We start from the raw sequence: 25,170 nt of genomic DNA, 5'->3' as shown, positions 1-25,170 counted from the left end.
ATGATTTAGTAATTATAATGATTTTTACAGCCTTTCTAACATGATTTTTGTGCAATAGCTTTCTTGACACTGAGATAAACCTGATCCTACACACTAGCTGGTTTTCTTAATAGAAACCAGTGTGCTGGTCAGAAAGTGAATCACTACATTACTGTGGTAAATACACAGAGATGTGTCTTTTTATATAGTTGCAGCTTACACTTCTAACTCAGCTATTCATGTATCTCCTCTTCAAACTAGACAAAAGACAATCAGAACCAAATTGAACTGCTCTCATATCCATATCTTCAAGTTATTTTAGGAAGTGTTTTGTAAAAATATAACTGGTAGAAACTTTCTGACAGTGCTTAGTCTATTCCTTTGATATGGATTTATTTCACTCAAATTTCTTAGTAGCAAGTCAGAATTCCCCAAGCTATTTTAGTTCTGGCCATGAGCTAGACAAAAGGTGTAACTGGAAGACTTGGAAAGACAAGCGAGAGAAGCTGTTTGGCAGTGGTTTATGAGATAATGACTGGTATCTAAAAGTATTCAATGAATTTGTTATTGTAAGTTTTCTTCTAAGAGGAGGGGAAAAATCCCTGAGGATTGCTGGAAATCTGGAATAATGCATTCATATATAAGGCTCCCAAAGGGGTAAACCCAACACCAGAAAAGTCGCTATTTAACCTGTGTTCCTTTCCTGCTCTGTTAACAGAAAGAAGACAAACTATCAATCTACAAGTGAAAAGGCAAGTCTTTTGTGTTCACTAGTGTGTTTTAAAAGCTTTAGATATCTTCAGAGTTCCTTAGATCTGTAATGTCTTTCCACGTGTACACAAACTCCTCACTCCTGCTGTGCCCGTACCTGGCAACACTTTTTCTATATTTACAGCTTCCTATTGCATGGTCTTAAGTGCAACACAGCTGCAGCAATTTGCTCTATAATTTACATCTTTTACATATTGATTAACTAACTGAGACACAGTCCAAGACAGCAATGGGAGAAAGACTGGGCCCTAAGTCTTCTAAGAATGATGTGGGTCAAAAGACTTGACTAAATATGGAAGCCAAATTTACTACTTCCACCCCCACTTCCTTGAGCTGGCTCAAAGGGCTTTAACTACATCTACATCATTCCAGCTTTTCGGATTGGTGCAAAAGGAATAGAGTTCTAGGTAAAACTTCAACTAGGAGTGACTTAATATCACTATCTACAGTTTAAGGGTAAGGGGAGTTAAAGTAGCATGAGTAATACTGATGTAACCTTAAAAGATCCCTGAACACCACCCATTTTCTTAATCAAAACAGAGTATACTAAATTGCATAAGCGTAATACTTGACCTAGTATGTATATAAGAAACTTCCTGAAACCAACTGTTTGCTCTGAATGAGAAAGATAAAGCTTTGAAGAGCTATGCTGTTTATCATTGTTAATGCACTTAAAAATAAGATGCCCTGAACAGAGCTGTTTGACACCTGTATTTATGAATAGGTTGCTACTTCAGTGTAGAGTGCGTTTTGTAGACCTCCCATCTCAGAAAAGAACATTTACTAACAGTAAATCAGACACATTTCTTGTCAAGCTCAGTGCCTTAGTTTCTTCTTCTAAATATTAACCTGCTTAAAATCTTTGAACTATTATTTATTGTAACCTTGTTTGCTTCATTTAGGATTTCAAGCATACCAAGTCCTTTGTTATTTAGAAGATTTCAGCCTCTGTGAGGGACATCAAATTACTACTTGTTATACAAAAGTATCAATGTCCTGGTTTCAGCTGGGATAATTTTCTTCATAGTAGCTGTGTTTTGGATTTAATATGAGAATAAAGTTGATAACACACTGATGTTTTAGTTGCTGCTGAGTAGTGCTTACTCCCAGTCAAGGAGTCCTCAGATTCCCATGGTCTTCCAGTGAGGAGGTGCAAAAGAAGCAGGGAGAGGGCACAGCTGGGACAGCTGATCTGAGTTGTCTAAAGGGATATGCATAAAATCACAGAATCATCGAATAAGTTGAGTTGGAAGAGACCCATCAGGATCATGAAGTCCAACTCCTGGCCCTGCACAGGACGCCCCAGGAATCACACCATGTGCCTGTCACATTGTCCAAACACTTCTGGAACTCAAACAGGCTTGGTGCTTGGTCACTGCATCCATGCCATAACATCACTCCCAGTATTTAAACTGGGGAAGTTGGCCAGGAAGAGCCAACTGCTGCTGGGGGACAGGCTGGTCACCAGTCTGTGAGTGGTGAGAAACTGTTGTGCATCACTTGCCTTTCTTGGGCTTTACTCCTCTCTCTCCTTTTCACTACAATTCATATTATAGTTGTTTTTATTATCATTAGTATTATTAGTATCTTATTTTACTTTGTTTCAATTATTAAACTGTTGTTTTTTCAACCCACCAGTTTTACTTTTTTTTTCCCCACTTCTCCCACTGGGCTGGAGTGGGGACAGTGAGCAAGCAGCCACATGGGGCTGAGCTGCTGGCTGAGCTGCCGGCAGTTTTTTGGCACCCAATGTGGGACTCAAAAGGTTGAGATAAAAACAGCTCTGACTAGAGCATGTTAAAACAAGTTTGTTATAAGCCTTCCTTGTATTGGTTTAATAGTTGCTGGTCACCATATTGATTCATTTGCTCTAGCCCTGGGCTAAGGTTATCACTGTGCTGTTCTGTGTTGTACTGGCTTGTGAAATGATGGAATGACATAAGCCTGCCTGGTGTTTGTCCCCTCTGTCCTTTGGGAGCCATCTGCTGGAAACTATCCACAGTTACATCTACTGCCTTTTACCCTCAGAGAGCCAACCCATGGGAAAAACACCTTCCTTCCCCTCCACGATGATTACAATAGCATTTGAGAATTTTAAAGACTTTGCAAATCCTGTGACTACCCTTGAAACCAACCTGGTCCTTTTGGTAACAATCAGTAAGTTGTTGCGTATGGTTCAGGTGTTCTTTAGGGTTAGGAAATGATGTGTGACAAATCGAAACCCCACTGACATGTACTGTACCTGCACAAACTTCAGTAATAGGCCAACAAGAGGCAACCACTCAATCCTTACTCCTGAGTGAGCTGCAGGATATACATAAATATTTCAGCTGTTGTCCTGATGAGCATACTACCACCTAGCTGTTCCAATGCTGGGATAATGGGACTAATGGGTTGGAACTAGAGGGAAGGAATCACTTTCTAACAAAGTAAGCATTGACAAGGTGATTGCAAGAGACACACAAGTCCCCAGCCTCTGGAAGCTACTCCTGTCAAGCCTGAAGGAAAGGTATCCTTACAAGAATGATACTACGTGTCACTATGCAAGTGGAAAGATATCCAATACTTGAGGGAATTAGCCATGCTAGGGATTTATTTTGACCTGGACAATACAAGGTTCCCCACAGGTCCAGACCTATCCCTCTGCACATGATCCATGTGGTGGAAGTTTGTAGAGTGTACCAAGAGTACACACCAACCCACTGGCAATCCAAAAAGACATCACACCACCATCTGTGGATACAGTGGCTTGCCATCTCTGGGAATTTGCAGACAACCTCTCTTCCTCTCTCATCTGTGAAGAAACTATCAGATAAACTGTCCCAGGAGTTTCAGCAGTTCAAAGAGGTTATGTTCTATTCCTCACCTCTACAAACCCATGCTAATGACATTAAGCACTGGCCCAAGAGGGAGGATATGGAAGCTACATGCCATGGGATACCCTGTGGGTTAACTGAGAGACCACAGAGAAGGCATGAAGAATTGGGATGGGAGACCTACCATGACCCTAGAGACACGAATTGTAAGGAAAACAATCCCAAATGGGGGTTCTTCCAGGAAAGCTGCTACTCCCATCTCCAGTGGATGGTTTCCTAGGTAGAGTGGAAGGGCTGAATTTAGTCCTGATCCTATGGAAAGAAATTCTAATCCCTTTCTTCAAAAAGTAAGCTTAGATGTGGGTTTTTTGAAAATGCATACTCCGAACTAGTCTGATTGTATGCCCTTTTTATCAAGTGATTCAGAAGAATGATTTCACATGGGGCCCTGAGCAACACCAAGCTTTTGAACAGAATAAACTAGAAATACCTGGAAAACACTCAGAGACATTTGGGCCAAGGAACATGGCATTTAGTGGGTATATTGTATCATGAACCAGCTGAGAAAACCACATGATCCAATGGACTGTTAGACTACACTGAGAGCAATGGCCAGGAGGAAACTTCAAACATTGGGATGCATATTGGCAAAGGCCACCTGGTGAGTCAGTACTAGATCTGCCAAGTGGGCTGGCCCTGCCCACTCAAAACTTTTACTGTAGAAGAGAATAAAGTTCCTGTAGTGCACATGAAAACTGTGCTGTGGAAGACAGTCCAGGTTGTTCCTTCCTTGGGCAAACTCATCTGTGGGATTGTTTTTGCTCAAGGACTTGGGCACACTTGTTAAGATGGGAGGATGGGCAAGTTTGGTTTGTGCATTGAGTGGATTTCATTGAATAGCCAGTGCATTGTGTGATGTTAATTGCTGTGAAATGCTGTGTATTAGCACTTCCATGTCAGCTGCATGCCCACAACTGCACTGGGCACCTCATGGTGCCTGTCTCCACCCCTCCAGCTTTGGGGATCTGAACCCAGCTCCCCTTCAACTGCCATATTAAGAATGAATTTTGATGCAAGTGGACAAGCAGACAAGTGACGGAATCAGAACTGGCTTCAACATGCACCAACCCAACACCAGACACCCTCTTTCCAGCCCTGAAAGACTGTTTATGACACTCACAAGTCACAACTGTATAAGCCAAAAGTCATGGACTGAATGAATTCAATAGACTTCTACAGGGATTGTCTATAGATTAAGGAAATGGTGTCTGTGTGTGCATCTATAAAAAGATGGGAAAGGTGCTGGTGTATCAGGAAGCGTGGGATCCAGTGTGACATAAATGTTATGGAGTAAGTAGTTGATACTTTTCTGGTTTCAGCTGGGAGTTACTTTTCTTCCTAGCAGCTGGCACAGAGCTGGGTTTTTTTTTTTAATTAGTATTAGAATAATGTCAATAACACAATAATGTTTCATTTGTTGCTCAGCAGTACTTACTCTGACTCAAAGACTTTTCAGTGTCTGATGCTCTGCCAGTGAGAAGGTGCTCTCTCAAGCCACGAGGGAACAGGGCCAGGACCCTGACCTGAACTGGGCAAAGGGATATAACATCATGCCCAGTATTTAAACTGGGGGAAGTTGGCTCGGAGGGGCCACTGGGGCCATTTGCTGCTGGGAAACAGGCTAGGCATCAGTCAGCGAGTGGTAATGAGCACTTGTGCTCAGCATCACTTGTGCTTCTCAGGTTTTCTCTTTCTCTGTTTTTCCCACATTATTACTTTGGTTCAATTATTTAAGTGCTTCATCTCAACCCACGAATTTTGTTTCTAATTCCCTTCCCTACAGCAGGGGGAAGGAACAGGGGGTGAGCCAGATGCTATGGGATGCTTAGCTGCTGGCTGGGGTTAAACCACAACATCAAGGGATCTTTGGGCCTCTGATCTGTAAATATTGTTTCCATGTCTTACATGCTGAAAATAGAAACTGCCGATATTTAGTCAACCTAGCTGTGATGGCATTTAAAAAAAAAAAACAATCCGCAAATAAACTTAAAGACAAATTAACTTGTATATTCAATTTAGTTCTGTGTGAAAGCTTCTCATTTTGCTCATATGTACATGCAGCAATACAAGATTCACTCTTGCAGCTTGGAACTATCTATTCAAATAACTTTCATAGATGACATCACTACTTGTGTCTCAACCATTGTCAAGGGCTCAATTTCTCCTGCAATTCTGATGTACTAGGATTTAAGAGATGATTTTGGCAAATCTGATACAATTTCAAAGCGTGTAGCAGTAAACGCACTATGCTGACAAAAGAAATCTTCCTGTAATAAAAGCTCAAGCGGTGTTTTAGTGTTTAATGTGGAAAACTCTCTCTGTAGACTGTGTATGTAGTTTCATTCTGTGTATGAAGTTTCATTCGTGTCAATACAATTCAAACTGAAAATTCTAACTACCAAAGTGTTTATGTAATTTCTCAGATACAATTATTATAAATAAATAGCTCCTCAGGAGCTAAAGTGTTTGTGTCAATAGTTCAGTCGCAGAAATTCACAACCTTACAACCTCTTTAGCAGATTTCATTTTCTTCTGGAAGAGTACCTTCATCACCTTTGTGTTCATTGATGCAGTGTAGAATTAGGGCATTTGTGCCTATGCTTTTGACTGTGCATCTCCATCACTATTGTAGGGCTTTGCTATAGACTTAAGGTTCACGGAGATTTTTTTCTGCAGAAGCTTTTTGGATATACTCAACAGAACAAATAGTTCCTTCCTGGTGTATCATTACAAGTGTTGTAATTTCTAAGCATTAAAACATAGCACACAAAGGGATTTTGCAGTTAACACTGAGCAGCACTACTCAGCTGCCTCTGTCATGTAAGAGTTGATGATCACAGCTACACTCACCATGCAATTAAGAGCTTCTTCACACCACTGAAATCAAACTGAAGTACTACATTTATTAAATTACAACTCGTGCCATGTTCAGCAACTCCATGGCTGTACATTGCTGTTTGGTGTACAAGCTGCAGAGATCACTTTGGAGTCTCCTCAAACTTGGGCTCTACAGGAGGAATGGAAGAGAGAAAATTCCTATTAGTCTCTTTTTATTCCATCTTCAAACACCACAATTAATTTGTAATTCAAAGAAAACTAACCATTACATGGGCAAGCTAAAGCAGTGCATTGCAGTCTACACCTCCACTGACTGATTAAATGTGGGCAGCAGTAAACAATAAGTAGGCTAGAGACAGGTCTTTTTCACCCTGCAGGAGTTATGTATAAAAGCTAAGCCTCAGTAATGTTCTGCCTAAACAGCTTTTAGCGACACCTGGGATAGGGGAGAAGACAGCAGAGAAACTGAAGAAGTCAACCAGAACTTTACTGGACAAGTATTTCCCATAGCTCCAAGAACAAGTAATCTCTCTTCTTTCTCTTTCATTAGTGTATCATCAGTGTTTATTAACAGAGAGGAGCACACAATTTCAACTCAACTCAGCAAGATACTCTCCACGTGCAAACACTGACCAAGGAGTTCTTGATGTCAAAGGTACAGGCTCACACAGGTTAGGGCTTTGGGCACTTGGGCTCCTAATGCCTGCTGTCTTTAATACAAAGTCTGAGAGGCAAGGGTCAGCTTATAGTAAGCATCCCTAAGGTAAAAAAATGGATGTTCCTACTCATAAAATTACTCATATTAATTACAATTTGAAACCTAATTGAAATTAGATCAAGGATAGGCAGCAGTGGCAAAAGAATAAAGTCATGTTGTGTCTGTGCTTTGCTCTGTTCCTATGGTCACACAAATTCTTTTTCCTTACAAAAACAAGTAAAACTTTAATATGCATAGTTTCACATATGGCACAGAAATAAAACTGAATGTAGAGAAACTACATCCCTAAAATTGTGGAAAAATAAAACAGAAAAAACATAGATCCTACTTTACAGGTACTCTGTTTTATCTGCACCAGTAACAACCTGACACCAACTTTGCCCAACTGAAATCCTACCAAAACCCAAAACATTTTCACGTGTGTTCCAAGTCTAAATTAGAATTCCCTGACAATCTGATCAGAACTTCAAGTTGCTGACTACGGTTGCTTGGCCTTGGCTGGCTGCCAGATACCCACCAAGCCTCATGCTGTCTGCCCTTTCTCTTCCACACTAAAACAAACTTAGAGCAGTTAAACAGAAGTCATATCCAAATAGCTGAAGAAAAAGGTTTAATATAATTTAGCCACAAAATAGTCATGTAAGAAAGTCGTATGTTAATTTTCTGGGGCTTTACAGAGGAGCTTACAAAATCAAAAAAGTCACAGATTGGATGATGGTAAGACTAACTGATATTCACATTATAGTCTGCTGATCTTTTTGGCAGGATGAGAAAAATACAGACCCTAGGCTATTGCTATTTGGGCTCTTTCTTTAGGGTGTCTGAAGGACAATTAAGATAGACTGATCTGACTGCAAATTTTGTTAATCATTAGCATAATGAAGACCACATCTCTGCTAGAAGAGGCAAATAATCAAAACAGGAGTCACATGGAAACAGATGTGAACTGTGCAAAAGCATAAGATTCCCAGAGGGCATTTTACACCAAATTAATAGTACAAATATAAACTAAAGGGGAATTTAAGAAACCTGTGAGTGAATATGTCTCTACTTGCAATTAGAATTCAGTAAGATTGTTAACTTACCCTCAAACTTAAATTCTGGAAACTTGGTGAGATCTCCCTCACCATACGCCCGTTGGAGTCTTGCAAGGGATTCGTTCATATCTTTTTGAAACTCAGGTCCTGCATCAACAGGCCCTCCAGCTTGCCTAATAAACATTAAAAGCTGTGATTAACAACTCAGTTCTAATATTTCACATGGAAAATTCTACGTTTTCATTTATTAATTAAAACCTTTCTAACAGCCATAGGAAACAATTTAAAATATTTCCAAAACTCAATATATGACACCTTAGGGCTTCCTTACCTTACACACAAACAAGATTCTCAGGGTAAAGGTTTTCTGCTGTCAGTGATGAAAACCCAACTATCAGGGATGAAAATCCAAGACTTTTGAGACAAGAGGTGGTCTTATGGGGCAAAACCACTGATGAGTATGGAGGCTCTTGGGCTTTTAGTTTTGTTTGTTCCAGGTGTGAATTCCCAACAAAACTGTGATTTGCACCTCTTCTGTCTCTGAACTAGTTATCTCAGTTAGCAAAGCTTAACTGTTCTTGCCAAGAAAATGCATTTTAAACGCTAAAGAAGCAGAAATCCCCTCCTCAACAGGAGCTTCTTGGCATTCAAGCATCAGATAACTAAAATAGTAACTCTTTAGATTGCCAGCACTCAGTTGTACCAGCACAGGTACCAAATATCCACCAAATATCTCCCTCCCTGCACAGATGGGTTAGTAGGTAGGGATAGACACATCCTCTACCAGTAGAGCTAAGAAGCATTTAAATTCCTTTCCAGGAGTATTTCCCAAGAATAAACTACACAGAATTACTATAGTTTTTGTTTCCTGGTCAGCAGTTCATCCAAACATTACAAGAATCTAAGATTCCATTTGAAGGAACTGCTTATTAACTTAAGCAGTTAAGTAAATGGACAATCCTGATAATTCCATTAATTCTTAATTGGTTTTGGAGGCTATTTCCATTCAGCTTCTGGAAAGAAGACTACAGAATAACTGTTTTCCCCAGCCAAAAAAAAAACCCAACAAAAGAAAGAGTTTGTTTAGCTTTTTTTCCCCTATTTATAGAGCATGTAGATGGGTAAAAATTAACATACCAGTACACTCATGCAGTGTGCAAAGACCTTAACTGGGTGGCTTAACTGCCTAAGAAGAATGGCATCAGATTTCTTCTTTTTTAAAGGGGAAAAAATTGGTATTTTCTATTAGATATGCAAGAACAACCTTTCCCACTAGTGAAACCATAAGTGTTGCAGGAAAACACACCTTAAACATTTACAGACCAGCCTACAGAAGTATCAAACTGTGAAAAATCAAACACTTCAGGTCTGATGCTTTTATGTCAAAATCAACAGATTTTCCCCTTAAGACAATTTCCTTTACTTACTTGCTCTTCGTGTTGTACTCTCTGATCTTGTCCACAAAGAGCTTCTGGACGGGGTCGAGCTCTTTTGCCTTGTTGAAGACAATCGCAGAGAGCCCAATGTTCCTGCGCAGGTGAATGGACACAGCGGAGTGGAAAAGGGAGGAAAGCCGCAAGATCTGCCGCAGGATCATGATGGCACTACTATTTTAACCATTAATAAAACACGAAAGCAGGAATAAAAAATTAGTCGCAGCGATATAACAGATGCATCAAAAAAGCAGGAAAAAAAAAGCTTGGAGGTAAAGCCAGAAAAAAATATTTCCTTTAAGGTATTATTAAGATAAATGCATAAGAAGAAAGAAAAATGTACTTCGGAGCTGAGCTTTAAAGCAGAGAGGTATGCAAAGGTTATTTAAAACAGCATGGGGGGGGAGGGGAAATTCCAGCAACCATTGAACCCGAGGGCACCGCTATCCCACGGCTGCAGCTCCGCGACCCGGTTCGGTATGGAACCGCGATAGAACAGCCCAGACAAACCGTCAATTGCGCTCTTCGCGTTGTTTAAGCAGTAAAAAAGGCGACACTTCCAACCCCAGAGTCACCTTGGCCGAGCCGCTGCCTCCGCTCGGCCCCGCCGCCCTCGCAGTGCGCGCCGGGAGCCACCGTCCCCCCCGCCCCTTCCAGCGCACACCCGGGGCTGCCCCATCCGCACACACTGCCCGGCCCCGCTGAGCGCCCCTGGGACCTGACAAAGAGCGGGAAGAGCCGCAGGAAGACACCCGGGAGAGCCCAGCACGCACCGTCCCCGCACAGAGCCGCCTCCAACTGAGGGAAAGGGGCTCAGGGCCTTCCGGAGCCGCGGGGGCTGCCGGGAGCCGTAGTTCGTGCGGGGGCGCGGCGGTGTCGCGCGTTTCCCCGCGCTGGGCCTGCGCGCCGCCCCGATTCTGGCGCAGCCCGCTCCTGGACCCGCTCCCGGAGCCGGTCCTGCACCCGGAGCTGGGGGAGTTCCCGGACGCGGACGGACGGCGGGACGTGTCGGTGCGGCGGGCGGGCGAGCGGACGGACGGACGGACGGACGGGTGGTGGCGGCGGCGGGTGAGTGCGGCCCGGCCCGTGTTTTGTTTCCGTTTCTCTCCCGGCGGCTCCGCGGTCCCATTTCCGTTTCGGGTTCAAACAACGACGCGGAGGCGCCGCGGGAAGCGGGGCCCACGGGGAGGTGGCGCCTGGGCGGCCGCGGGGAAGGGCCCTGGGATCAGGGATCGAGGGCTCCCGCCGCGGGGATCGCGAGGCCTCGCCGGCGCCTGGAAACTTATCCCCGCTTGTAAAAACCCTGTTTTGGCCGAACACGTAACAGGATGTGTGGCGTCTTGTGGCTCTCCACTTGCAGTGGTGAGAGGCCCCTCGAGTGATGTGTCCAGTTTTGGGCCACTCTTTCCGAGAAGGACATTAGAGAGGCTGGAGGGAGTCGAGAGAAAGGCAGCGGAGTTGGGAAAGGGACTGGAGCCCAAGTCTGATGAGGAGTGAGTCCCCCCAGACTCACCTCGGGGAAAGGCAGGCCCGGGGAGCGCCCTGTATCTCTTTACATTTCCTAGACAGGAGGGCTCTGCTCCTCAGCAAACAAGTAATAAAGAGTCTTAGGCTGTGCCAGGGAAGGTTTAGGTTGGACAGTAAGAGGACAGGCAGCCCAGGGAGGTGGTGGTGGAATCACCATCCCTGGAGATGCTAAAGGAAAGACTGGATGTGGCACTTAGTGCCATGGTCTAGTTGACGTGGTGTTCAGTCATGATGATTTTGAAGGTCTTTTCCAACCTAACTGATCCCATGATCTTGTATAGTTTCCTTCCTAGTGTTTGGCCAAGTACATATGCACAGCCACAGCTCCCAGTTTGGCTTTATTTCCTCACTTCAGGCTGTTGGTAGGGAAGTTAAATACATCAAATCTGGTGTGATTTTCCCCCACCCTATTCACTGCTCCATTGTCTCCATCATAAAACTGAACCAGCTCATGATTGTAAAAGCTGATCTGTAAAGGATGGGCCATCTGCTTTGTTACCTGCTTTGTGTTGGTATCTATAATTTGCATAATATGGATGGATAGGAACCATGTGCTGCACACACCAGAGCTTCTCTGGGGCACAAATAACTCCAGGGACTGGGCTTCAGTATCAGCTGATTATGTGTGTGAGCTCCAGAGCTGGACTCCATCTCACAATTACCTGCTGGGGTAGCAAACAATTCTACTCATAGAGTTTGTGCCCATTTCACAGTGGGCTCATTCCTTGCTTAACTCCTTGTGTTCTAGGAAAAAGATCTTAAACAGCATAGGGGGACTACTCTCCTTACTGTAAAAGATACTGGAGTAGCACTGGGCTGTCACATGGGAAAAAGGCTGTGTTGACACACGCCTTCTTGTGTGTTAGGGGAGGTCAGCTTTCTTCTTGGCTAACTGGTAAGTCTTAGGGCTTGTTAGGTTGAAGGAAAAGGTAGAAACAAGAAGAAATCAGTAGGCTGAGCCTTCCAGCAACCAACCACAGGTTTTATGTTCCTTTGAACAAATTCTGCTGTTGAAGTGTTCCTGCCACATGAACTCTCCATGCAAGCCGGGCTCTTTGAGCCTTCTTGTCTCTCAGCAGCCTTCAGGGATGGGGCAGGCAATTCAGTCCCATCTGAACCTTTATTCACTTTCAAACTCTGCATCATCCTGTAGGAACAAACTGCTAGACTTCATATGAAATGTTCATATTATAAGAAATCTCTTTTTGCTAGTATAGGGAAGACTGAATAATTTTCCCCTTTAGGCTTCTGTGAACTTTAATGATTTTATGTGTTTACATTATGTTGTTATTCTTTATACCCATCTCCCTTCTTTGTGTCTGTGCTCAGCAGAACCATCTTTCTTCCTCTTTGTGTGCCTGTTCTTTGTGCACCTGCTTTTTGTGCCTGGGTTCCTCTTTCCTGTCCCTCCAGGGATCTGGAAATATAGCAAAGCTTGAGAGATTCAACCATGAACTGCCTTTGAAGAGGGAGTGAGCAGTTACTAGTCCCAGCTGCCAGTTTGGAGTCCAATCCATAGGGACTTCTAAATGCCTTAACTAATTCTGTACTGTTGCTGTGGGCAGTAATATTTTCTCAGTCTCATCACTCTGCATTTAGCTGTATTGAATAATTTCTGGCAGAAATCTATCAAGGTGGTGAGTTCTTTCTGTAAGTTTGCACTGTTTTCTCAGTAAATAATATATGAATATGTCAACAGAAATCCCAGCCTAACCCCTTTGTGACCTTACTGGTAAATTCCCTTCATCACAAAAAAGACAATTTACCTTTGTTTTGTGTTTTTAATCTGATTGCTAATACAGAAAAGACATTCACCCCTTCTTATCATATCAGTTTGCTTCTTTGGATTTTTCAGCAGGAGACATTGCTCAACTCTTGGGTTTGAAATATTTTTTTAACAGTCTGACAGACCACCTGTAACCATGTGGGTATGAGTGCATTCAGATATTTAAGCCTGTCTGCATTCTTCAGAAGTTGTGTTTCAGTCTTTCCCATTTATCATGAGAATAATGCACAAGATTAAGTGATTCAGGAATTGGATTCCTGGGGCCCTATTCAGTGGACACTACACTGGCCCTTTGGAGATTTTCTTGGAGCCAGATCTGTGAACAGGTTCTGGGCTTGCTTCTAGTGGTGAGATGTTGATAAGGCGGTTTTTTACTTCCTAACCTTGGCAGTTTCTTACAGAATGAACCACATGGAGCACTTGATTTCTTGACACTGATCTTGGAAGGAGATGCTGAGTAGTTTGAATTTCTTTAGACAGTTTATGTAGCAGCCGTAAAACACAGTTGGCTACTATTGCTTCTCAGAAGTTTTAAAGATTAATGCAGATCCTTATCATCTTGTCTTCAGTAGATACTCTTGCTAACAGTTGGGTTTGGGATAGAGTAGTACCTGGGAAAGGATGATTCTAGGATGGAAATCTTGGTGACCTCTTCTATTTTGGATATTTAAATAGTAGTAATATTTTTCTTTTTCTCCAGTGTTGTTTTTCTTCCTCTGTATTTCTGATTTGTGCTTCTTTTGCTATGAATTCATGATGTTATTTATTGTAAACTGTTAATATAATTTGGCCTGGTTTTTATCATACATATTTCATAGATATGGTATATGTGCTGGTTAGTGCAAAACAGTAATACCAGACTAACTATGTCTTACAGACCAAGTGCTGTAATTGTTTGTTTCCCACTCATGTTCCCAAGAGGTTCCAGTGTTCTACAGGGCATGAAAATCTGCAGTGTTAGTGAGAATGTCGTCACAGAATAGCTTTTCATTTCATTACTAACATCGTGCTTTAGTTTGGGACTTCACAAGATACATTCATTGTGTTCATGTCATCAGCTGTTCACCTATGGGAGGCATGGGTGGAAAGATGAGATAATCAACAAACACTTTGTTGTTGGCTTTATTTGCCTGTGAAGAAATCACGCGTCTTCTCCCTAACTGCCTTCTGCAGCATTTCATGTAAAATGCTGCTCAGATTTATAAGCATCTTTTAGCCATGCTAGGAAGGTAGTTTGGATTTTTCAGATGTGCTTTGCTGTAGGTGGCCTGTAGCAACAACAAAAAAATCCATAAATTTGGGTGCCTCCAAGAGATGGAGGCTTTGGACTCTGTGCAAATGTCTTAATAGTCCCATGTTTGCTTCTAGAACATTTATTTGAGAAGAGGTATAGTAATATATTCTGTGAAATATGAATCAGGTTTTGGATTTATTTTTGGCTGTCAAAGGCTATTCTGGTATTTGATTTAAAAATGTGTGATAGGACACAAAGTATTGTCTAGTCTTGTTGGTCTGTGACTTACACAAAAAATTCTTTTCTGTTCGTAGCTCTGTTCTTAAGACATTGCAGCCATGACTAAGAGAGAGGCAGAGGAGCTGATAGAAATTGAGATTGATGGAACTGAGAAACAGGAATGCACTGAAGAAAGGTATGTACTGTCTTTGCTTTTTGGGATCCTTAGGCAGCAATTAATTGACTAATTAGTTTTTCTGTTTCTTGTCTGATTAAACAGTGGTTTTCCAGAAGTTGAGATGTAGCCGCTATAGGAAATCAGTATAGTGCTGTCATGTTCCTCAACCTTCATTATCTAAATCCCAAACTGTTTTGGTTATCTCTTGCTGTGTTATTAGTCCTTTACTTTTCCTATTTTCATGTCTCTAGTAGTATGTCTGTGTATGTGCTGCAAACCTTTCAGCTTCAGTGGATCCTTCTGTAATTGAGATGGACCTTTCTATATCTCCAGTCCTTTGCTTTACTGTTATGCAGGATTTGTACAGGATGATTTGTTTTTAACAGGGCAGAAATGATGCTCGGTATCTACTGTACTATTGTTAGGGCCATTGAAACTGTACATACTGAAGTAGGATACCCTCTGATTTAATTACCTCAACCTGGATTTTTAGTTTTGTATGCTTCCTTTCTAATTTTCACTACTGTGTTTGGAAGCTCAGAGCATCAGTTAATGTGTAGGATAGTGCTGCATTCTGGTCTAAGCACAGAAGAGCAAAGAAAACTAATTCTCTCAGAATAAAACAGATCAAACACAGAAAGGTCTGAAATATAACCCAAAACTTAATTAAAACCAAATGAGGTTAGATGTTGATACAAAAAAAAATGATGTATTTTATTTAATACTAAAAGAGGTAAAGAGAAAGAAAAAGAGATGGGAGGCAGAGTTAGAGAGAGTGACAAAAGTAGAAGCATATCACCCTTCCAAGGGTCCCAACGTATCTCCCTGCTTCCCTCCATCTTGTCTTCTTGGTGGTGAGGGTCCCTGCTGAAAAGTAGAGAATCCCATGGTAATATACATTTGGGCAGGTGGGAACACACAGGTACCTCCTGGCAGGGGGACAAGTTTGACACTGTCCCTTGCAAGACTGTGGATCTGTTGCATCATGTAGGATCACATACAGTGCAGGGTCTGGGGACCCCTTTGGTGAGGGGTCTTTGATGAGCCATGACACCCCCTCAGTTGTCCCTCACACAGATGTGGCCTTCCAGGGGTGGCAGGCCCCACAGCTGGGCCAGTCTGTCTGGTGGAGGATGGGTGTTCACTGCATCTGGCCAGAGGCCATGCCACACACCCAAAACCTCTCCTCCTTCCCTGCTTTGGTGTAGGGATCTGTGGGAGCTTGGCAGCAGAAAAATCTGGGGCTTCTACCCCTAAGGCTTAATCCTTTTGTGATAGATAAGTAATGCAATGGTTGGCTCTCACAATCAAAAGGCAAATATTATATATATGTTAAGAGAAGTTTTATAATTATGTTTTACCCCCCTTGCATTATTATCACGAGACATTTGGGAGGGTAAGCTAGTTACTGTGGTGGCACCTGACCTCCAATCAAGATGTAAAGAGGTTAACTCCACCACTGGACAGTGAAAAAGCAGTCCATAGACAGAACTTTGGGAGGGGCTAAAGGGTTAAAAGGCAAAACATCCATTGTGTAGATGAGCCCATGGTAGAAAAAATCCTGGTTCTGTAGTATTTTCTTTATTCAGTCTTCTTTTGTATTTTTGATAAGGTTTTAATATACCTTTTAAAATTTTAGAAGTGAGTATCAGTTATCACACTCTTGTGAATGTATTCTTTTCCCCGAGCCCAGACTTGGGTCACTTTATCTTATCTGTCTTAACTTGCAGTGAGGGCCTCCTCAAGTCAGGAGGCCTATTCAGGGTGCAGTGGTGCAGTTCTTGTTACCCACTTTTGCTATAATAGGCAAAAGTCCTTCATAAAGATGTTTAAGCCATATACCATAACATTTCAGTCTCCAACAGGTAGAAAGAACTGAGGCTGGTTAGGTTAACTACTCTTTAAGAATCTATTCTTGAGAACTGATTTAAAGGCATGTACTAGTTTCTTACTGTTCTAAGTTCCTTGTGCATTTTTACCACTTAGACTATGTCTGTGTACATTCTGGTTTCCTTCTGTGTAAATGAAGAGACTGTGTAAGGTCATTGTTATAACATGTGTCCCATAACAATGACATTTCTGACTGCTTGTGCCAATACTGTCATTGATGTAGTGGGGGACAACCGTGTCATGTGACTAATAGTCCCTTCAAGGCTCCATGTTCCTTCCTTCTGGTTGCTCCTTTTATGTTTTAAGCTTATTATTCTTGTACTGACCAGTGAAAAGACATGGAAAGTTGCTCTGTATGGGTGTGAGCATTTTTTTCCTTCTATTTTCCCTGTGTGTGTTTCTGTGTTTGCTTTTAACTTGAATATATTTTAAATACTGTCCAGGCAAAGCAAATGAAATTAGTTTACTCTACATGCAAGTTAACAACATATGGCTTACTGTCTTGAAAAATGTGATCTGAATCTTGGTATTTACCTGAGCTTTTTAGTGGTGACAGGGTAAAGGAGGAATTACGCAACTGTAAAATCAATGAGACCAAATTTAGTAATTGACTCTGCTCAAACTAAGAGTACTCAAACTAATATTGCACTGTCAGTTTTCACCTTGTGGGGGATCAGTTGGGCTAGCTCTGGACCCTGGCAACACCAATAAAGACAAAAGCAAAAGACGAGGGCTGCTCTTTCTGCTCGGGACCAAAGTCCCACAGCTTTAATGTAGAACAACTCCAGGAGAGAAAAGAGGGAGCCCGGGAGAGGAAATGGCGTCTGGGAGAGGAAAGAGATTGTGTACCTTGTGGCAGGAGATTTTAAACCTGGGGGGAGGAAAGGAACTACAGCCAATGGGATACAACTGATGAGGGGGGTGAAGGGAGGAACCAACCCAGGGGAAAACACCACACGACTTGGAGGGGTGTATGGAGCAAACCCTGTGATACAAAACAAACCACTCAGTGCAAAATAATAACTGAATAAACTACTCAGTGCAGTACAATACTGCATGATATTAAGACTTCAGAGTCAGTATTACTTTTTATCTGGTTTACTTCCAACTTTTATTAAGCTTTCCTGTACCTGCTCTATTAACTTGTAAGTAATGATTTATTATATTAATTTGCCATTTAAGCATTGTCGAGCAAAGCTACACCACCGCAGAATTTGTGAGTCAGGCTATTGACATCAGTGAACCCATTGGAAATCTTAAGAAGTTGCTGGAACCCAGACTGCAGTGTTCCTTGGATGCACATGAGATTTGTCTGCAAGATATCCAGGTAAATTGAAAGGTTATGAAAGATTTAACTTCGTAATGGAGTAGTGTTTTACATACTTTTTCCCTTTTTTCCATTGTCTGTGCAATTCATGCTTCATGTGGAATATTAACTGCAGTTAAGTGTTTCATTTCATGTCAGGTTCATTATCATCAGACCATTTAATATATGCACACTAATTCAGTGCTAATACAATCAAAATATTCTTGGAGTTCCTGGTGTGAAGTTAAGACACCACCTTGACAAGTGAAAGAAGAGTGAGGGCAATGACCATGCTACTTTCTCTTGAGGTAGCCCACATCATTTGTTGCTGCCAGAACTTCCATAATTCTAATCTTGTTTTTAATCTAAATGAGAAGGTTTCTGTATTATTGAGGTATAGAGGTAGCAAAGCATTACTCAAGAAATCCCCCCTCCCCATTTTTACAGGCATTGGCACATGTTAGACAGTGTAACTGTTTTGTGTTTTATTTGAAGTTACAATCAAACATCTGTGGCTTTTCCAGAAACAACAGGAGGATATTGTTATAAAGATAAACATTTTTCACAAAGGTGTTAAAAACTCAGAGAAGGAACTGTAGATAGTTTTCAGGTAGTGAAGGTACCTCCTCCTATTGCATTACTTCTTTTAGGTCAAAAAATATTCCTGTAGGCAAAAATATCTTAAACAGACCAGAGTGGCAAGTTTCAAATACAATAAATTTTTTTCTGTTATGTACTATGTCTAAGACAGTACTAAAAATATTTGCATGGCTCCTCAGAAAATTTGCTGCAGGCACCCAATGTTTCTAAAATTTAAAGGAGAGCAAGTTTATTCTATCTATGAGACTAATACATATTTTTAATTTTTAATGCTTTTATCAAGCTGGACCCAGATCGAAGCCTTTTTGATCAAGGAGTGAAAACAGATGGAACAGTGCAACTCAGTGTACAAGTAATATCTAGGCAAGGTAAGCAGTTACATTTGTCTGTTGTACAGACAAACTAATATTGCACAAATACTTGTGAGTAAACCTAATCTCCTATTCCTAGCTGTAAAATTGAGAAAATCAATGGATGGTCACAGAGCTTCAGAATGTCTTTTTCATTGTACACTGTAGTTCTAAGTAGTAAAATTAAAAGAAATGTCATGCACTAATGCTATTTGAGATGTTTTTAAAGGAATTTCATATCGTTTTTGTAACTAACCAAAATTAAACACAAATCCAGAACCCAAACAACTCTTAGTCAAGTAGCATCAGTTACAGTATGAGTTTTTCCTCAAGGTTGAGTAGTTACTCATATCAGACCAAATATCGATGCAGGCAAAAGATTTTTGTGTAGGTAGGTGGCAGTTTCATCCCTGTGAGGTAAGTGAGCTTCTGTGCTTTAGGAACAATTATATTTTGAAAGTAAATGAAGCTAACTGAAAATCCCTATCAAGGTCCATGATCACTGTCTATTGTCTGTTTTCTTTGGATGAGAAGTCAGAATAAACCGTTGTGTAAAAGGAACGTTAACCAGTTGGGTATGGATTTGTTAAGGCACAGTTTTTATTTGTATTATCTGGTATGACAGGATTTCCCCTTGTCAGATTCTCAGGAACTAGCAGCTTCATTGTTTTACTTTTTGTCCTGGTTTTCTGCTTTGCCTCTCCATATGTCTTGAGTGGAAGGACAGCCAGACAGCCACCACTCTTTATAGACAATGTACATATTGAGCTGTGGCAACAGCTACAAGCGTTTATTTCTGTATTTTTAAACAGAGATGAGTTTGTACAGGAGTAGATTAGTTATCTGTTTTGACTTACATCAGCAAAATAGATGAGCAAAATTTGGGGTGCACTTTTTGTTTCCTTTTAGCTTCATTGTAGATTAAATAGAAGAAAACTTTCCTTCTTTGTATTAGCAATCTTCAGTAAGACAATTTGCATTTAATGCTGAGTGTCAGGTGACTAGTTCTAGGTTGAGTCCTCAGTTCCCCATATGTAATGGGAAGTGTACTACCCTTCTACTTATAAAATAGAATGGAAATATCCTTCAGGGAACTAGAATCACTGCTCTTAATTCATGCCCAGTAACTTCTAGTATTCAGTGCTCAGACTTCCATTTTCAAAAGGATGTGAGTGATGAATATCTTTGCTATCATCTTTACTATCATTAGGGCTTCTCTCCCTAAGTGAACTGAAGAAAGACTATTCTAAAGGTGGTAAACTGACTGAAATTTTAAGTTTTGTTTCTTTATATTGTCAGTGGGAAAGAAAAGGTTTTGGGGGAGGAGAAGTGTTCTGGAGGTTTTGTTCTGATTCTTACTACTCTTTCTTTTAGTTATTGTTAATAAATTTTTCTTTATACCCTTTTAAAATTTTGAACCTGCTTTGCCTTTCTCCTAATCCTACTTCACACCAGGAAGTGAGTGCACTGGTGGTTTGCTAATGCTGAACCCATCACACTCCTTGATGTGCTGCCTGGGAAATCTCAAAATTGGCGAAATCTCAAATTGGCAGACCAAAACCACTACATGAAATTGGTGTTTCCACCCAGTTTCAAACTGAAACCACCACAATGTTCTTCCTGTGTTTCGTTTTTTTCCTTTAATGTAAAACTGAGGTTCATGATCACATAACACAAGGAGCTTCTTGCTCCATGTCCCCATCACACCTTGTCTCTCTTTCCCCCTCCTTCCCCCACTCCCTGCCTCCCATCTAAAAAGAAACATTTAAATATTAAGCACTTCTGTGTCACTTTGGAACACTCCTCAGTGTTGTTTTTCAGGCCTTGATACTTTAGTTACTCATCAGATACTTTTTTGTTAAGGCATGTAAAACATGGCAGGGCAGAATATCAGAAAACAAATAGCATGCATATAAACGAAAGGAAGATACTTGCATCACTAACAGGAAAATGGACTTGTTACTCTTGACCACAGTACTCCTTTGAGCCAGATGGGAAAAAATGGCTTCTTACTCCATCCTCATATTTTACCTGCATAAATGAGGTGTTGAGAGATTCTCCGTTCACTTATGTTTATTTTCCCCTCGCTTATGTAATGTATAGAATTCAACTAAGAGTAATCAGTGATGCTAATATTTGTGGTGGATTGGACACTCTTATTTCTTGGAAGGAAAGCTGCTATGTCATTTCAAATGTTCTACCAAGTTTTGAAGAGCTGTCTTTAAATTCAAAGACAATGGGTGGAACATAGTTCTTCTTCTGTAGTTGAAATTGAGTGTAGTTCTTTTATAGCATTTCATTCTACAGCAGATGAAATACCATTCCTATTTTTTCATTTTACTAGTAAGACTCTTATGGTGCTCTGCCTTGCCCTAACTCATTTCCTGTGGTTGGAGAGATGGGAATCTGGAACTGGTTATCTCTTATGCAATAGGCAAAGGGAGAAGAGATGTGAGGAGAGATGCAGGCAAACCCAGGGAATTAATGTTGTTCTAGTGTTGCAGTAAGTTAGATGGCAGATTGTTAATTCACATTTTTACTTACAAGGTGTTTCCTCTACAGAGACTCATTGCTTTGATCTCCATGTTTGTATTGTGGATGAAGCGCAAAGTTCTTTTGACATGTAGTTTTATGACTTTGTTGAGCGATAATGAACTGTATCTCTTTTTTCTTTACTTTCTTTTTTGAGGATCAAAAATAGAATCTTAACCCTTAGTAGCTTCCCTTACCCATTTTTGTATGATTTTGAAGGGACCCTGTGTTGTGCATATTAATTTTTCATGGCCTAGATAAAACGCTTTCCCAAGTAAGAAGAAAAAAGTAATGAAGAATTTCTTCATATTTCCTTCTTCATCTAATCAACCACTTACTGGTTGTCAACATCTGTTTTCACGTCCTTGATTTCACATAACTTAGTTTCCTACTCTAGGATCTTTATAGTATTTGTTCCCTTTCTAATATTTTTTCAAGCTGAATGCCTATTAAAATCTAGAGGAATACTTGTCTGAAAAAGACTTGTTTTTTCTTACTTGTAATACAGGTGCATACTCCATTTGTTTTCCCTTACAAACTATGACTGGACTGTGGATTTGGCATTTAGGGCTGTTACCTGCAGAACCATCTCATGCTGTGCTTTAATATAGGTTAGACGGGAAGGATACAAAGTAATATCTTTGTGGTACAAGATACTGAAGTTACTCTGGCCATATGATGTTCTGTGAATCCTCCTTTCATCAGCCTAACCAGAGTCAGGGTTTTCCAACTCATGATAAAATAGAATTGTAAGGATTCTTTTTTATGTGCAAATATGTTTGATAAAAATCTCTTAAGTGTGCTTGTTGGCATTATAATGAAAATTGTATGTTTCAAAAATTGAAATAATTTTGAAAAATCTTCTGTACAATGTATGAAAATTGGTGAGGCACCAGCTGGACAAAAGACCTCAGAAGACAACAGAGAAAGTGATGATACAAAGCATTAGTGAATGTGTCCTTTCTTGCTGCAGAGTAGATGCAAACATGTCTTGTTAGCTCCATGATCTAATACCCGAAATGACAGACAAAAAGCCAAAACATTAATAGCTGATGAAGCCTAAGATGAGAAGAATTTTCTAGGTTTCTTTTAACTTGCTGTTTAACACACTGCCTGCTTCAGAGTACTGAAAGAAAGTGTTAACTGCTTTGTATAGACCCCAGAGTTATCAGGGAAGTATTGTAAATGCTGAAAGAAGTGCCTTATGGTTGGATAGTTGTTCTGGGTCCTTTTGGGGGTTGTTTTTTCTATTTGTTTTGGGCTTTTTTATATGGTATATTTCTTACAGACCAAAATACTGTACTTTATGCTCACGTGCTGACCATTCTGTTCAAGATCTGTGAAATAGATCACTTAAATAGAACGGGAAGCTGAAATACTGGGGGAAGAAGGAGGGACAGCTTTGTTATTCACCTTACTAAAATATATGCTCTATGATAGAGTATGTAATTTTAATTTAGGACACTCAGAGAAATTTGATGACACTCCTGTGTCCTGCTTCTTTCGTGAGTTTGCTAGTTCTTCTTCTTTCTTGAGTTTGCTAGCACTACTAATCAGAAAACTTTAAAACAACATTTTTTGTCATATTTGCATTACTGTCTTTAAGTTTTGTGATGTTTCCATGCTTAGGGATAGAGCCCAAGCTGAACATCCTGGAAATCGTGAAGCCTGTGGAGACCGTGGAGGTTGTGATTGATCCAGATGCTCATCATGCAGAGGCTGAAGCTCACCTTGTTGAGGAAGCTCAAGTGATAACCTTGGATGGAACAAAACATATTGCAACAATTTCAGATGAAACGTCAGAGCAGGTGACGCGGTGGGCGGCAGCACTGGAAGGCTACCGGAAGGAGCAGGAGCGCCTTGGAATTCCTTATGGTAACAGTGCACAGCTGTGGGTGCATCCAGCTGGGGCCTGGTCCCGTCTGTGCTGTGTGGGGTTGGTGCTCAAGGGCCTCAGAGGAGGAAAACTGTGGTATGGGTTAGTTCAATGCAAATCATCTGCATAAGGGAATTGTAGAATTGTGGAATGGTTTGGCTTGGAAGGGACCTTAAAGACCATCTGGTTCCAATCCCCTGCCATTGGCAGGGACAACTGCTACTAGATGAGGTTGCTCCAAGCACCATCTAGCTTAACCTCAAACACATCCAGGAATGGGGCAGCCACAGCTTCTGTGGGCACTGTGCCAGGGCCTCACCCCTCTCGCAGGGAAGGATTTTTTCCTACTCTAAAAACCAAGAAGTAAAATGAATGCTCATATTAGTTTCATTAAATGAGTGCTTTTGTGCCATAACTACCTTGTCAATGCAGTTTTTAGAAAGCACTTTCCTTCCTGCCCTCCTTAAAAATTTGTGTGTTAGTGATAAAGCTCTTCAGGTATGTGTGGAATTTAGCAGACTTGGTATTGGGGCATTGCCTGTAAAGTTGCTGAAACAAATTGTTCATGGACTGGAGGGTGCTGAATATTCTGTTAAATTAGATTTTGTATGAGAAGCTGTGCTAGACTTCATCATACTGGAGGAAGATGATTCAGAACTGAAAATAAATATTCTTCTAGATGATCATCTTTTTTTGAGTTAATGTTGTTAGGTAGCAGGTTGCTCTTTTAATGTTTCCTTAAAAAATATCTCTGAATGTCTGTTTAAGATTGAACTGGAACTGTGGGATGTAAACCTATATCATATTTGGGAGATTATCCAGCTGAATTGCTTCTTATGACTGGCAGAAATGTACTGTCAAGACATACTCAGGAAGCTGTTCTATATGAGCAGACCTGTAAAACTGGAATATATTTGGCTGGGGGAAGTTTGGAAGGATTTAAGAATTCCAGTCAAGTCACGGGTCTTTGCAGGACATGCAGCTTCCCGATATTTTGAGCATATTTTTGATAACTAAAGCAAAGACTATTTCATGTCTTTTTAGTTTTCTCATTGGTGAGCACTTCAAAAATAGTTTTCCTCGTGTTATGTCTGTTGATAATCAGGGATTTAATGTGTAATGTTTGAAAAAAAACATGAGGGATTATCAGAAGCAGACTAATACTTTTCATCATGCTGTCACATTAATATTAGAATAAAATTACTTAAACCAATGTTGTAATGTTGAATAATATTTTTAATAAACTTTAATAATGTTGATGCTTTAAGAAAACTATGACCCACAACTATGGCTTCAAAAGTTCGATCATTTTTGGGCCATAGGAGTGCAGATTTTTCAGGAAAGTCATATTAGTTCATTATGACAGCGATCTGTAGATTATGAAAAATAGTGTTCTCTTGATATCAAAAAATATGCTAAATTACACCCCTAAAAAGGATAACATTTTAAATGTTTTCTGAGTAGACATTACAGGGACTTGGGCTGAAATAAAGTGCCCCCTAGGTTATACATTATAATCCAAAATTATTTATTGAATCTTCTCAGAAGACAGGATGCGTTGATGTTAAGAGTCAAGGCTAGTCAATAAATAATCATCCAGAAAAGTAGTGGTTCAATGTCTTACAGGCTTCTCGGGTTTGCTGCAAATGGAAAACTAGCATTTAGCAGGTCTTTAAAATGTTGTTTTATGTTTATGTTATGTTTTGGGCAGATTTTATTGAAGATTATAAATATTTTTCTGTTACAAGTATTTCTGCTATTGGAATCCAAATATTTGGTACCTAGAAGGACGGGAAGTATTAATTGTTATGAGAAATAAATGCAGAAAACAGAGCAGCAGAAAGCTTGGAAACCACAGGAGTGGTTAGAGAAAGTAACGATTTTTCTTTCCATGCAGATTGTGTTCTCTCAATGAGAACAAATTAGCAGCTTTTTGATGGAAGCTCACTGCTGCTGATGTTTGGTAGATCAACCCTCTTGTGGTGTGTCTTTGTCACAGGACTACATTCCATTGTTTTAG

General features: G+C 40.6%; 3 protein-coding genes across 11 annotated transcripts in view; 2 read left to right on the top strand and 1 right to left on the bottom strand.

The window, feature by feature from the left end:
- Nucleotides 1-3,813, top strand: part of JAM2 (junctional adhesion molecule 2) — a 37,796-nt gene extending 33,983 nt beyond the window's left edge. For both annotated transcript variants that reach the window (XM_030971541.1, XM_030971533.1), the window contains 2 exons: nucleotides 698-731; nucleotides 1,653-3,813. In XM_030971541.1, the coding sequence (XP_030827401.1) occupies nucleotides 698-731; nucleotides 1,653-1,685 (67 nt within the window). In that variant the 3' untranslated portion in view covers nucleotides 1,686-3,813. The remainder of the gene's footprint in view (nucleotides 1-697; nucleotides 732-1,652) is intronic.
- Nucleotides 3,814-5,635: 1,822 nt separating this feature from the next.
- ATP5PF (ATP synthase peripheral stalk subunit F6) lies at nucleotides 5,636-10,733 on the bottom strand. 7 transcript variants are annotated; one of them, XM_030971572.1, is made up of 4 exons: nucleotides 10,426-10,733; nucleotides 9,647-9,823; nucleotides 8,268-8,392; nucleotides 5,636-6,633 (listed from the first exon to the last, which is right to left on the bottom strand). In XM_030971572.1, exons 2-4 carry the CDS (start codon nucleotides 9,814-9,816, stop codon nucleotides 6,605-6,607), a joined length of 324 nt encoding a protein of 107 aa, XP_030827432.1. In that variant the 5' UTR covers nucleotides 9,817-9,823; nucleotides 10,426-10,733; the 3' UTR covers nucleotides 5,636-6,604. The 7 variants fall into 7 exon arrangements, with proteins under 7 accessions (XP_030827432.1, XP_030827424.1, XP_030827450.1 ...); XM_030971564.1 differs by having other exon boundaries at nucleotides 9,647-9,826; nucleotides 10,426-10,730; XM_030971590.1 differs by having other exon boundaries at nucleotides 9,647-9,826; nucleotides 10,371-10,461.
- Nucleotides 10,313-25,170, top strand: part of GABPA (GA binding protein transcription factor subunit alpha) — a 27,488-nt gene continuing 12,630 nt past the window's right edge. The window contains exons 1-5 of one of the 2 annotated variants that reach the window (XM_030971513.1): nucleotides 10,313-10,720; nucleotides 14,514-14,614; nucleotides 17,669-17,813; nucleotides 18,676-18,760; nucleotides 22,904-23,149. In XM_030971513.1, coding sequence (XP_030827373.1) covers nucleotides 14,538-14,614; nucleotides 17,669-17,813; nucleotides 18,676-18,760; nucleotides 22,904-23,149 — 553 coding nt within the window. In that variant the 5' untranslated portion in view covers nucleotides 10,313-10,720; nucleotides 14,514-14,537. The other variant, XM_030971521.1, reaches the window with a different exon arrangement.

Source organism: Camarhynchus parvulus, chromosome 1 (assembly GCF_901933205.1).
Source record: "Camarhynchus parvulus chromosome 1, STF_HiC, whole genome shotgun sequence".
Taxonomy (NCBI): Eukaryota; Metazoa; Chordata; class Aves; order Passeriformes; family Thraupidae; genus Camarhynchus; species Camarhynchus parvulus.
This window is presented reverse-complemented; position numbering and strand designations above follow the sequence as displayed.

What these genes read in the sequence shown, in the direction of transcription:
- ATP5PF (XM_030971572.1), bottom strand. Translation starts at nt 9,816, where the DNA reads ATGATCCTGCGGCAGATCTTGCGGCTTTCCTCCCTTTTCCACTCCGCT. An exon ending in GAGTACAACACGAAGAGCAA is followed by an intron (nt 8,393 to 9,646) that starts GTAAGTAAAGGA and finishes AATGTTTATTAG; the next exon opens with GCAAGCTGGAGGGCCTGTTG. An exon ending in TCCAGAATTTAAGTTTGAGG is followed by an intron (nt 6,634 to 8,267) that starts GTAAGTTAACAA and finishes TTCCTCCTGTAG; the next exon opens with AGCCCAAGTTTGAGGAGACT.